Source organism: Solea solea, chromosome 9 (assembly GCF_958295425.1).
Source record: "Solea solea chromosome 9, fSolSol10.1, whole genome shotgun sequence".
Classification (NCBI taxonomy): Eukaryota; Metazoa; Chordata; class Actinopteri; order Pleuronectiformes; family Soleidae; genus Solea; species Solea solea.
In genome coordinates, this window is record NC_081142.1 from 17,610,317 (window position 1) to 17,624,483 (window position 14,167).

General features: G+C 41.6%; 1 protein-coding gene across 5 annotated transcripts in view; it reads right to left on the reverse strand.

Annotated features, from left to right (window-relative positions):
* lrp8 (low density lipoprotein receptor-related protein 8, apolipoprotein e receptor) overlaps nucleotides 1-14,167 on the reverse strand; it is a 161,421-nt gene that overhangs the window by 25,514 nt on the left and 121,740 nt on the right. For all 5 annotated transcript variants that reach the window (XM_058638295.1, XM_058638294.1, XM_058638292.1 and 2 more), the window contains 4 exons: nucleotides 12,681-12,800; nucleotides 11,541-11,666; nucleotides 4,520-4,691; nucleotides 844-1,068 (listed from right to left, as the gene is read on the reverse strand). In XM_058638295.1, coding sequence (XP_058494278.1) covers nucleotides 844-1,068; nucleotides 4,520-4,691; nucleotides 11,541-11,666; nucleotides 12,681-12,800 — 643 coding nt within the window. The remainder of the gene's footprint in view (nucleotides 1-843; nucleotides 1,069-4,519; nucleotides 4,692-11,540; nucleotides 11,667-12,680; nucleotides 12,801-14,167) is intronic.

A 14,167-nucleotide genomic window follows, 5' to 3' on the forward strand; every position in this document is an offset into this window, starting at 1 on the left:
ACACCTGCGACCCATCATCTCCCGCTGCTTCATATTCTGTGGTTTTGCATTCACTCCTCGCCAGTACGTCTTGCCTCCACACGCGGTATCAGAGTCCCCCCAGTGCTTTACTAGTATTTTTGTGCCGTCCACTAACTGCTCGTGTTTCTTTTTCACTTTCAGTCTCCTGACTCAGACTTTTGCCAGCAAGCCGGGCCAGCCTCTGCTCTTTTTGTTGGAATCCTCATGGCTTGACTTTGTGTTCCTTAGTTTTGGTTCTTTATAATAAATCACCTTTTGTGACCTTTTTTCAAGTCTTGACTTCCTTTTTTAACTTTTTATAATCGTCACACATGCTGCCATAATAGCGTAACAAAGGCAGACACACTTCATGGGGTGAAGGTTCCTGGCTCCTTGGGCAAGAAACTTAACCCCAGCACTGGAAGTTTGGGGGTTCCATTCCTGGCTCCTGCATGGCTGTGTCGGCAGTGTGTGAATTAGTATGAAAGATGTGTGATAGAAAATGTGCTGCACATCGATGCGCTGTGTGAATGTCAGAACTGTCGTGTTCAAGCAAGAGTAGACGACTAGAAAAGCGATATATAAATACACCAGTTTGAAATAACTGAAAAAAGCTGCATCTGTAGTAAAGTGTGTAAAGTGTGAAGCTGCTTAATGCCACAGATAAGTGTCTCTCCTCATAATAACACTGGCTGTTAACCCATTCAAGCAATGACGGTGTCTGAAATGTTAAGGATTAGAACAATGACCACAGGCGTGTTTGTCTGTCCACACGGTCATCAGTCAGCTTTTCTTGCACCATCATTACAAAAACCACTGCACTCTTAAATTTTCCCCACTCACCCTTGGTGTGGATCCACTGCGATGGCCCGTGGCTCACTCAGCTCAGTGGCTATCAGCACTTTCCTCTTCATGCCGTCTCCCGTGGCAACTGAGATGCTCTTGTTGCCAGAGTCGGTCCAGTAGATGTTCTTATGGACCCAGTCGACTGCGAGGCCCTCGGGGGAGTCGAGAGAGTCGATGAGCGTCACCTGCTGCGATGCGTCACTGGCCTTGTTGATGTAAGCACTGGTGGATGATAGAGAAGAGGTGTGGAAGTTAGTGTTGTGGAAATGATGGCGGGGGGGGGAAGTAAACACCATGAACAGACAGCAAAAAATCCATCATAAAAGTTGTAATTGCTCATCTTTTCTGCTTCCTTTTCTTGTAAAGACAGACTGGAGCACACCATATGCCTTTGAAACCTAGTTAGACATGGTATTCTTCCCTCCAGATGATGCCAGGTCAGGGGCACCCTAACCTGACACCTCTATAACAACCTCAACCCTCCCAATAATCTACCAGTGACTTACAAAACATCCTGACTAACTTTTTGTGTTGTCACCCTTCCTATTATATATGTCGAATTCTCTCTTATACTAATTATTTCCTTTCCTCTCCATTTCCATGTGAAGTTGACAATGAACATAATTGTTTTAAACACATAAAGCCTGGAAAATAAGACACTACAGGGAAACCTTGAGAGGATTGGAAAGAAAATGTCACCACCTGCTCCCAATCATCACAAATAAGTAGAATAAAATAAGAGTTTTAAATTAAGTTTTTATGTGTTCACTGTGAATCGAAGCACTACACATGCTGCTGTCACATGAAATGAGCCATTATTTGACCATCAGTGTTAATCCTGTGGCAGTGACTAGTGAAACCGAGGCTGACAGCTGAAGAGGTGGTCAGAGCAGCATGAATGGGAGGAGCATCTTAACCGCAGAGGAGGCAGGTATAGGTGGCGGGATTAGGGATGAGGTCGAGATGAATGAGTCAGACTCGGGAGCAGATTGTGCTGTTAATTACGGTTTGCCACTCCAGACGTCTTCATGAATGAGGTTACAGGAAGCCTGCTGCTGCTGCTGCTGCTGCCATGTAACGGATAATCCAGTGTCCTGTGGTTCATAGCATGGACACAACACCTGTCTTCCAGACAGGGGGGGAAATTGAAATGCGGATAATCAAGTGGACAAGGATGAAACGTCTCATATTACTTGTGCAACAATGGGCTGACAACTGGCGGTTCGTCCCATAGAATTACTCACTGTTGTTGTCATGCCAGTTGACTACTATTTTCACAGGGACTTGGTTTTATTCCCAGTGTCCTTTAGCTGAAACATTTACTAACACTGAAAAAAAAAACGTTTTGTTTTTTTTTGGTTTATGAAACTGTCCTTTTCAATTTCATTGGAACTTGTAAACGCCTCATAAATCTGCCACGGCACATCATTTCTATGCAAGTTATACTCCAAAGATATTTACAATGTAACTTTATTATCAAGTATCAGTAATAAGTTTTACAATTAAGCACCTACATATTTTTAAAGACACATTGTGTAAAATAAAGTCGGACCCGCTTGTGACTGCCGTGTAAATCATAGACTAGGATGAACAGGTTGGGAGGCAGGCTGCAGCGAGGAATAAGACAGAGACAGATGAGTCCAATACGACCGAGCAGATTGCATCTTTAATTGGCTGTATTATTGTTTGCAACAGACATCTCCATCACGGCGAGAAGTTAACAAGTCATCGACCCCTAGCATGCTAACGGCTCTGAATGAGCTTGGAAAAACACCGTCATGGTGAGGGCTGACGAGGAGAAACCACATGCTCGGCCATTTCTACTTGATGGAGCGCACCTTTATTAACCACTTCTCTGCAAAGTGTGACGTCCGAGATCACTCATGTCATGGGAATTAAGATGAAACTAGACTTAAAACAACAGCAAACAAGGGAAATATAAGTAAGAAGGAGGAAAATGGAGAACAGAAGATTTGGAAACAATGAAGTACAGGCAGTAGACTTTAAGAGATTTGTTACGTTATTGCTGCCATATCTTTGTCACACGCTAAAGGATGTAACTTGGAGGGATTAAGTCCATATTACATTTCTATGGCTACATTTAACCTATTAAATTAGTTAGTTATTAGTATTAGTTAGTTTTCAACCTCATCGAACCCTACTACAGTTACACTTGCCATTTACAGCTAAATAGTTCTTAAAAAAATCCTGTTTCTGTTCCAGTTTCACCTTGTCATTTGTCTGATAAATGATATTGCTGTTTTGACTTATTTAAAGTACACAATCTGTGTGTAGGTGTGATAGTATGGAAGCAGACTGTGTAAATATTGATAAAGAGCTAAAACACTTGCTGCTTTAAAATGCCATTGTAAAGCAAACATTTTATTAGTATGGATTAAGCACTCGTCTGTTGATTGTTTCTCTAACTGGGGTAAACAAACATCAATACGCTTAACATGCAACACAAACATTTATATTTTATAGTTAAATAAAAAAAATATTAAAGGATAAAAAGGACACACACAACCAGGAAAATTAGGCAAATACGAACAAGAAGAAAAGTGTACACGTTGTGGATTTCTAAAGCCACTGAGTGTGTGTTTAGTTGTTGCTTTATCAAGACAAATTGGTCCATCTGTCCATGTGCATGTTTGTGACTGTGTGTGCAGATAAGTAATGGCGGTGATTATTGAAGCTGTGAAATTGGAGAGAGCATATGGCTCAGCTGAGATGATAGAAGACCCCTCCCACTACCTGCCAGTCATTAGAGTGACTCACACACACATTGTGTGCAGCAATAATATGAACGCACACGCACTGCGAAGGACAAACAGCTCCACACTTTAATGTCAGACTGATGTGACGTGTCACTACCATAGTGATCAGTGGAGTTGCGTTGTGATCTGAATGCATGAACCCCCTCTTTGAGGTTGTCAGGGCGGCAGTGTCACCTTGTTTAACACACAGTGAGCACGTAGAACATTGAAGTGTAAATGGTCTGTTTTAATGTAGTACTTTTCTAGTCTTGACGACCACTCAAAGCTGCTTTACACTACAGTTTGCCATTACCATTCACCCGTTCACTCACACCTCACGCTACCAGTGCAGCCGTCAAAGATATCATTTATTTTATATCGATATAAAGTAGCAATAATTGTGCAGAAGTCACAAATTAGAGTACTTTTTACCCTTATATAAATGATTTTTTTTTTGCATCAGATTGCCTAGGTTGTGCTGAAAAGAAGGCTATAAGACACTCTTTATTGCACATTTTTAAACATTGTGTATATACTGTACGGTTAAATGCCTGACAACAACCGTTACCTGAACCTGGACCTTGACCTTAACCCATGATCGAGGACCTGGATCAAAGAGTAAGGACTGGGCAAACTGTACACCCTTTCCTAAAACGCCTTCACTCTGTAAGCACACATTTGTAAAACAGTCTTGTTTGTGTGTCCTGCTACCAGAGGGTGTGACATATTGAAGCAGACAAAATGATGGATAGTGGAAAAAAATAGAGTGACAGAAGTACAAGAAAAAAGTGTTATCCAAACTACTGAAGTCCTGACTCTGTACACACTGCCATTCATGTTTTTTATAGACCACACAAATCATATTACCGTACACAGAGTGTGTGTGTGAGTGTGAGAGAGAGAGTGAGAGTTTGTACCTGTATATTTTACGATGATATAAATCACACCAAAACATCTTGTTGATGGAAACGTCTACATCCAGGGCCACAGCATTTTTTAGTGTGGGAACCACTTGCGTGTATGCACTCTTCAGCAGGTCTATGCGACAGATCTCGTGGCGGTTTGTGAACATCAGGTATGGACTTTTTCCTGGTGGAGAGGGGAAAAGGACATTAATGTCACAGTAATGTATATGGACCTCTCTGGGAGAACAATTTCTGTCATTTATTTACTACTTGACACTGGCAAAATGGAAGAGGGAGGCCACAAAAGCTCAGGGTTTGTTGCAGACCCTTGACAATCATTAACCTACTATTGCGACCCCAACACAGCACATTTATCATCTCCTGCCCACTCCCAGAGTCAGACATGGGCCATTATTAAGACTGTCAATCAATACATGTGACCGTGTAAATGTGACATGGAGACATTTCTTGATCCTGACAGATACACAGATTGTGAACGAATGTGTGCCTGTGTGCCCTGGTGCTCAAATTAGCGAAGACCAACAACTAGAAATGACACAGAAATTTAATCTATTTTAATATTTTAGTAAACCAGCATGTCAACACTGTGTTTTCTAGGTTCTCAGCTTCAGGGGACACAGTGTGTAATGTTTGCTGGCACATCAGTGACCCAAGGTGCATTTCTCTGCACACTGAAGGTGATTCAAGCATTTGAATAATTCTAATTCAGTCAGCAAGGTCAACTTTGCCTTTGGTATTGCCAAGCTGTGGCCCTCTGTTCCCCTCTGCCTCTGTCTCCTTCCTCTTCTCACTGCTCCAAGGCCATGTTACATTGACAGGTTGGTAGGTTGCTGGCCTAGAAGAGGTGATTTGCACAGATTTTCTTCTTTTTTGTTAACCTCCCCAATAGCTACACATAGAAATTACCCACTACTGTTTTTTTTTATTTATATATCAGTGCCTATCAGATGATATCGACACAATACAGAGGATACGTTCAACACAGCACTGCTCACACACACACTTATCCCATCTGGAACAGCCTGGGGCCTATTGTGAGGATGCTGTTATTGGACTTGGTTCTGCGTTTAACACAGTCATGTCCAGTAAAATGGAGACCTACAGTAACTGTGGGATCTTTGGATAAACCAGTATCTGTACACCGCTGTTGGATCATAGACCTTCTAACTGACACACCGCAGTCAAGTTGGGCTCTATAACTCTTCGACCTCTGACACTCCACACTGGGGCCCCACAGGGATGTATCTTGAGTCCTCTACTATTTTCCCTTCCCCAACCACAACATAAACACAAGAGTAAAGTATGGTACACCATGGTGATGAGTCTGCCAACAGAGATGAAGGACCAATTCCATTTCTCATTTGTACCCTTCCCTCTTGCCCCTCTTGGGAGCATGATACGTCACCACTTCAGCAGACATGACATGCTGAAGATTAAACATGACCAAACCAAGCAAATGTCTTCCATGCCTCAGAATGGTAGCGGGGAAGTTTATGTATGTAGAAGAGCATGCAAATATGTTTTGTTGTGGTTTGTGTAGCTATACAACTTCCCAATCAAAAATAGTTTTATGACAGCAACGCTATTTTCATTGGATCTGACGTGTAACCCCCCAAAAAATCTCCTCTGGACGTGCCAATTAGACCTTAAACTTCACTCCAACCCTCGTGCATGTGGAAAATGTAGGGTTGGGATGAGAGAAGGATTAAGTCTGCAGAGTCTGAAGGGTGCACAAATAACAACCTCCCACTTAACTAACTTCAGGAAACTTGCCCCACTAACCACAATTGAATACACAGTGTCCTCCTTCAAAGCTCTTAGGAAAACAAATCTACCCGGCCATTACATGGACCATGAACACAACTGGTCAATTGTTAGAGTGAAAGGAGGCAGCTGTACTTTCTCAGATCACTTAAAAGAGGCAAACTGTCCTCACAGCTACTTCTCTCTTTCCACAACTGCAGCACAGAGAGTGTTCTTACTTAACACAAGCTGGTGTGGTTTGCCAGCTGCACTGCAGAGCCATGCCTCAATAGGTTTCCTCAGCTTTTGGTTTACTCTGGGCTACTGCAGTGGGGGGGAGATGTAACATTTCGGCTATACGATCATTTCCCCTGACTTCCACTTGCTCAGAAGTGAGAGGCATAAGAAAATGTGGTGGCTGCATGTTGAGTAACAAAATGAGGCGAAGGAGATAACCATGTGTGAAGGAAATAAAGTGAGGGCACAAGGGAAAACAAGTCAGCTGGGTGTAGGAAGAAAGAGGTACGTGCGAATGACAGAAAGTAAGAATATTGTGTAGTATAGAATTGAATATCGTTATTGCTATTGTATGTATAATAAGGACAGAGATGGATTGTCTTTCATCAATTCCCCGACTCCATTTTTCATCACTTCCCTCATTGCTGTTGTCACAGCAATACGTCCTCCTCAGGGCACAAAAAAAAAGAATGAAGGGGAAAAAAAAAAAGAAAAAGCTGAGTTGTGTTTTTGTCTTCAGGCCACGGCATTAGAGATGTCATCAAAAGTGCAGTCATTTTCCCTCCTCAATAGATCCCAGCAGAGTAACAGTCAGCTTTCTTAATAAGAGCGGAGTCCCCCAGATATTTCTCAATTCAGTGCTGCCAGTTTAGGGCCGCTCTGCCGCTAATTAAAATAACACGGTGAAAAGATAAATATGGGCTGGGGAAATGCTGTCAGCCACTGTGGGGGCATTGAATTGATTTGGACAAAAGCAGGTGTTTATGTCGTGGCAAAATGCAAAGTAAGAGGAAAAACTCAACAAGGAGACAGTTGGAAAGGTCAGCAATAAAGCGAGCGGATGGGAATGCTTCGTCGCAGTTGCAGTGTGAATGTGCACACGCTCGGTGAACGTTATTATAATGATCTTTCATCCGGGAGTGGACACACATCTAGGTCATACAGACCACGCTACATGATTATGAAGAGATGCTGCAAAAAAAACAACAAAAAAAAAACAGAAGAAGGGAGCAGCTTGTGTCAAGTGCCACAAAGTGCATTCTTCAAGTTATATAAGGCTTCATTATCTCTGTGGTGGAAGGCAAAGGAAACATTCTCCTCTGATAAATATCATACAAATTGTCACTATTTGTGCATCGTTATTATGAACTTGTGGCCATGACAGAGATTTAAAGGTCATTAAAAAAAGAAGATAGGATATAGATGATGAAAATATACAGCGAGTGCACATTTGATGGACTGGTAACCTTTCCAGGGTGTACCCTGGCTTTTGCCCTATGGGACAGGCACCAGCGCCCCTCCACAACCCTCATGTGGAGGATAAAGTGGTAGATGATGAGTGAGTGAGTGCACACACCTTCACCACCAGCACAGCCTGCACCTTTCTACACCAGAAAGGCTAAAGGTTTTAAAATGTAATTCAGTGTCTTGCTTGGGCTCTAGTTGCTCTTGTACAGAGGGGTTCCTACATTGCACCTCCTGTTTGTCTGCAGCTGAAGACTGGAGCCTTCAACACTAAGTGAAACTGATTTACTGACTTAACCTGACTCGAGTACTCCTGAATGAACTAGAATGTTGTGCTGCCGTTAAAATATTAAAATGGTTCAAAAAACACGATCTTTACTCAATATTTCAGTGTTTAAAACATAAAAAGGTGTAATCCTGTTGCCCAAGACAACGCAAAACTTAAAACCTTAAAATGCAAGAAAAACTTTTGTAATGTCGTTTTCATAGTTCATTCAGGGTCCCATGTCAAAATCTTGTGACAGTTGGTGGAACATGTGACCACAGCTTTAAACCCATCTTGAAAAGTGTGTGCTCAAACTGTCAAGTATGGCATAAACTGGTCCTGGCACTGCAGTCGAGCCTGCAGCACAGTGTGGATGTGGGAGAAAACAAGGAGCGGGAGAAACGAGGCAACGAGGACAGAAAACGATATAAAGACGTCGCTCGTTTGGCAGTTTGTACATTTTCACTGCACAGTTGTGACAGCGTGTCGCGCTATCAAATCCTTACGCTCGCTTCTCTCCGTGACGTTTTTTTTTACACAGCTCAGACTGAATGTAAAATAATAATGTAAAATAATCCATGTGAATGTTTTTTTATTTTTATATGTTGTATTGATCTTTGATGATATTAATGTGTTTTAATGTCATATTTGTGTTTGATGTTGTATGGCTGCTCCTTTGGCCAGGTCTGTCTTATAAAAGAGATTTATTTAAATTAACATTGTCAGTTGGGATCAGCTTTCATATGTTTATCCATAACAAGGTTTTTGCCTTTCAGATTCAGCTCTGGTTCCTGTGTGTGTGTGTGTGCAGTGGATGACTTCACTGGTCAAACTGTGTGTGTCTACTGCCTGCTATTCTTTATCTCCATCCATCTTAATACACAGCAAACTCCCACATCCTCTCGCTCTCTTATAAATAAACAGTAATCACTCAAGTTGACAGCTCGGCGAAACACCCATACAGGTGTAAACATAAAAACAATGTATGCAATTAGTGAATTTTTTTTCATCAGGGGACCTAACGGATGCTGCAGTGCACTAACATAACCACACAAAAACACCAGTTTAGCGATGACTCCTGCACTGACTCTTAATGAGAACTCCGGATGTTTGAGTTCCCTATCACTCTAAAATTAACCCACATGTTTTTTTGTGAGCAACTCTGTTAACAAGCTTCTGCAACAGCAAAAGCAAGTAAAAAAAACTTTATCTATATATGGAAACCTGATGTATTTTGCCTCCAAGAAAGAAGCACAAATAAACAGCCTCCTGTTTTAGAGCCAATAATATCATTATGTGCAAATGAAAGCGGTGCGTGGCACATGTCACATCTCATCACGGAACGCATGTGCACTCAGTCACAGGAGTATTTTTTTGTTTATTATTTCTGTGTGAATATTGACATGAGTCCTCTTAATAAAGACGTGTGCATTTGTGTGACCAGAAACTAATGTGCGCGGATCTTTGAGAGCATGTGTGTATGTGTGTGTGTGTGTGTGTGTGTGTGTGTGTGTGTGTGTGTGTGTGTCTACGAATGAGTTCACACAGGCGAACATGGCTTCATTAAGTCCAAATTACCTCAGCTTCACAAAGCAGACATCACTCTGGTTTATGGTCCCATCTCTGCATGAGCTTCTGAATAAATTAACCTTAACATAAACAATAAAAGCCGTACCTTTACGTCAACAATAATCCTGTCACATTTCCACTCCCCACGGCAACGACACATGCAACGATCAACAGCGCAAATGCAGCTTTACATTATTTTTAAATAAGCAGCCGAAGATATTCATACACATCTTACACACGTGTCGGTCTTTTCACCCCTTGCTTATTTTCTCCTCTAATAAAAAGCCCAGGCCTCTGACAAAGACTGTTTGCTCTCGCTAAGATTCACAGAGAGACATGTGAAGCAATCAATAGCGCTTTTTATGCCACTTAGCTTAAGAGTGAGAGCCTGTTTTCTGCTTTAAGCTCCCTCATTACCAGACCAGTTTGCCCTATAATGACTGAGCTGAAGACTGATGAGAGTAATCACTAATAACACTCTTCTCTCTCTCTCTCTCTCTGTTTTTTCCTGCTGAAAAGTGAATTTGCTGAGTAACTCAATTCCCTGGAATTGCTCTTTCCTGTGGAATCTTTAAAGTGCAGATCAGAGTTAGCATCACACGTTAACCAGGGGGCGTAAACTGCGGTGCATACCAAGAGAACCTAGGCCAGCTTAAGTCTGACTGAAGGTATAAATGCAGTAGTAGCTCCCATAGTCCGGTTCTAACACAACAATTGTTGACATAAATGCACTGATTGTGTTGTGTTACAGTAATGACAGACTATGTGGAGTCTCAGCACAACTACAGTATACGGTGTGGGAGTCGAGTGATTATGGCAGCAATGAAACCTGTTTTCAAAAACCTTAAACCTTCTTTTTTTCTCAAATATCACGGCGACCCATTACATAAACACTAATATTTTTGTACTGAAAGTAGTTTTATTTAAACTGGAGACAGCACTGAGACACTGGCATGGTCTCAACACTGTTTGTTATTATCAATTTTACCAAATGAAGGTCTGGGAAATGATATGGGTGCTTATATAACTACACGGAAAACACCTTTATTTGTTGGCAGTAACAGAAAACGTTATCTGCAGGTGTTTGAATGATTCATCGACAGACAGCATCGTTATCGGCAAAGCCAGCTGGAACACACTTAGTAAGAGTAAAATTGATTAGCCTGTTCTGTAGGAGTAGCTACATTTACATTTCACATTTGCATGATCTCATTTTGAAACATTAATCCACAGCACCATAAGGACACACGCTCAAGTTTTAGCAAGTTTTAGGGTGTTGAACGTGCTAAATGCTCTTCAGTTCAGAACTTAAAGAACTTGAGTCCAGTTCCTTGTATCCACACTGTTGAAGATACAATGACATGGATGACTGAGAAACCTCACTCACCCACACACACACACACATGCTTTTAAAACACCACACGCACTGGAGTTTCTCTGGGAACCTCTGTGGATATGAGTGATGACTGCATATCCCGGATGTCAGTGGTGCTGAGGATGCAGCAAAAATCCCACAGAGCAATTTTTAGCTCAGACAACTTTAAGTAGCAATCATGCTCTGGCGCAGCTTTGAGGACACAATTGTCGTGGAGTGTTTACCCAGGTCACCCAGAGCTACAGAGCCGGTCCGTGTCCTATAGTGAGTGAGCAGCCCCCTTCCCGCACAACATCCTTCCCTTGACACTCTAAGGGGAGCGGAGGCAGCTGGCTGCAAATTTTCATTAGCGAGGACTGAAGGAAAAAGATGGCAAATATTTATCTTTGCACAGATTGCTTTGCAGGGCCTGCATACAAAGCAAGTGACTCCTTTCTCACAGTCCCACAGTACAAGAGCAGTGTGGATGTGAGTGTGTATAAGAGTAGGTCTCTACACTTTTGGGGAGAACATCCATCTATGACAGTGAGTCTCTTTACCTGAACAAATAGGTGGGAGTGTGCGTATAAGTTACTCACCCACAGCCTTGCAGGTCTTCGAAGCGGGGTCCATCTCGTAGCCTTCGTAGCACTCGCACTTGTAATCGCCTTTGTAGTTGATGCAGATCTGACTGCACGCGTCTGGGTTTTCACATTCATCTATATCTGTGGTCAGAAATGACGGCAAAATGAAAGTGAGTTTAAAAACTAAACTCGTGATGTGAAATAGAAAAGAAGGACAAGTTCAGTTTCTGATATGTTAAACATTGCTCAAAAGAGAAGCTTCACTTCAAAGGAGAGATGGATTCTCCATATTGAATTTCTAGGATCAAAAAGGATGGAAAGGATGGAATATTTTTTTTTAACTGGGCATAATGGATAATAGTACTATGATTTAGATCACTAAAATTGGTTTTCGGAAAATCTTTGGAAAACAAGTCGACACAGAATGCCAGTCAAAGAGAGGATGTGCTGTCTGAACAGTTTTATGTGCTTTCATGAACTGGACTGGGTTAGGGGTTACCTTCAAACTGATGGAGTAGAGACTATTTAAGTATCCATCACTTAAAATGTTTTGGAGTTCTAATCTCATTTCACTCTCACCGAGTATGTTCGGCTGACACAACGCTGCACTTATCACTTTAGGTTTCTCAATGACAGTGGTTTTTAGAGCAAGATTTCACAATATTCCATAAATAACCATGCATTGTTATGATCTGTCAACTCTGTGCCGTGTCTACAGCTGCGGTGGATTGTCAGTGAATGGATGTGAAAACCCTGTATATTATGCAACAAGAGCATTCTATGAATTATGGAAAAGTCCTTATTTCTGATTTTTTATAGATCTATTCAACAGTCAGACGAGACCACTCCGGTACAATTCAGGACTCATGAGACGCTACATTCAAAGTCTATAGTCAGCTGTTGTCGGTCAAGAACTGAGTCCAATTAAAACGCTCTTAAATCCAGAACGTCTCACTGTAAATTTTTATTTCCGTGTGTAATAATGTTTATCACCGGCAATAAACAAGACGATGATCTGCACTCGTTGGAGGAAGCCATTTTCAGAGCAGTTCACATCTGCTACCAGTCTTCTTTGTGTTAGTAAGCCACTCGAAATCAAACAGATCTTTGGACAAAAAGTAGGTCTCGTAGGTCTAGTAGTAGCCTTTCCTTTACCTCCACAAGTCTTTTTGTCCAGGAGTTTGTACCCGGAAGGACAGTCACACTCGTAACCGATTCTTCGGTCCCTGCAGATGTGGGAGCAGCCGCCGTTGTTGTCTGTGCACTCGTTCATGCCTGCGAAGAACGACAGAGTGTGTCAGATAGAGGGAGGGTGAAGGCAAGGAAAGAGGAGTTGTAAGACACAAGGAAAGACACAGATGTTAAGATGATCTGCCTGTACAGAAAAAGAATAGAGTGGTAGACAGGCAGGTGTGTATACATAATGTACTGTATAAACAGAGCTGCTTGTGATAGTGCTCATGGCCCTGAGGCATTCTTTTAGCCAGTTGCACCTGGAATATATCCATGCTCTGGCCATATGCGCCAGGTGACACTCCACTATGAGGCTTGTTGTTGCACAAGCACATGGTCACCCTTCTTTCTCTCGTCCTACTGCATTCTCTCCTTGTTTCCTCCTTGTTTTGTATTTAGCACAGATTGGAATGGTCTCTCAGTGGTTCTCTACCTTTTACTTTTGTATCTGCTCTATGTCTCCAGCCATCCTTTTAGCTTTCAGATGCCCTCCGGGGAATAGAGAGGGATCACTGCTGGATACTAGAGCCACTACTTCATTACTGATTTACATTAAAGATTTAAGCTTCAAGGCCACATGTGCCACTGTGAGACAGTGAGACTAAAGAGGAAAAACAGAGAGCAAGAGAGTGGGCAACAACAGTAATTGAGAAGGACTGATCAGGTCTGAAATAAGAGAAAGTAAAAAATATATTCAAGAAAATTGTTTAAAATGTGCTGTTTTTATGACATCCCTGGGTTATTACTTTTACAGACTTACTAACTGGTATATGAAATCTTACTCTGTAAATCTTGGTAAAACCACTCCAACCTTGGTGCCACAGTTTGGGGAGGATACTTTCTCAAAAAATGCTATCAGTAATGAAAAATAAAAAACATTGAAAGTTTAGAGTGGAAAAGTTGGGTAGTGCCAAATAGGGCGAAAATTGTAATTTAAAATAATGCAAATAGCAAAAGCTGCAATAAGTGTAGCACCGAGCAACGAGTAAAGATCCTAAAATTGACTTATGTTAGATATACTTGCTGATGCAATTGATATCTTCAAGGTCTCATCCTAGCTGTGGAATATACAGTTAATAAAATAAGATTTATATAGTAGCGGTCCATCATGTTTTAAATCGATGTGACTTCTGACGTGGAAAATCATCACATCTTTCAACATTCACATATTGTGCTTTTGGTCTTGCAATGTAATGAGGAATCTTTATGTTTTTCCTTCTCTTGCTGACTTGCCACTCACCAAAAGTTACATTAAAACATTCCCCACTGCTTTGAAACTAGTTCAGTTAGATTCGACCTCTAAACCCACAGAACATCCAAGTTCAACATTAATGATTTCTTTTCAGGGCAATCTCATTATGGTATATATTCATTTGACTCAAGATCAAAGCTTGCTAAATAAACACGGC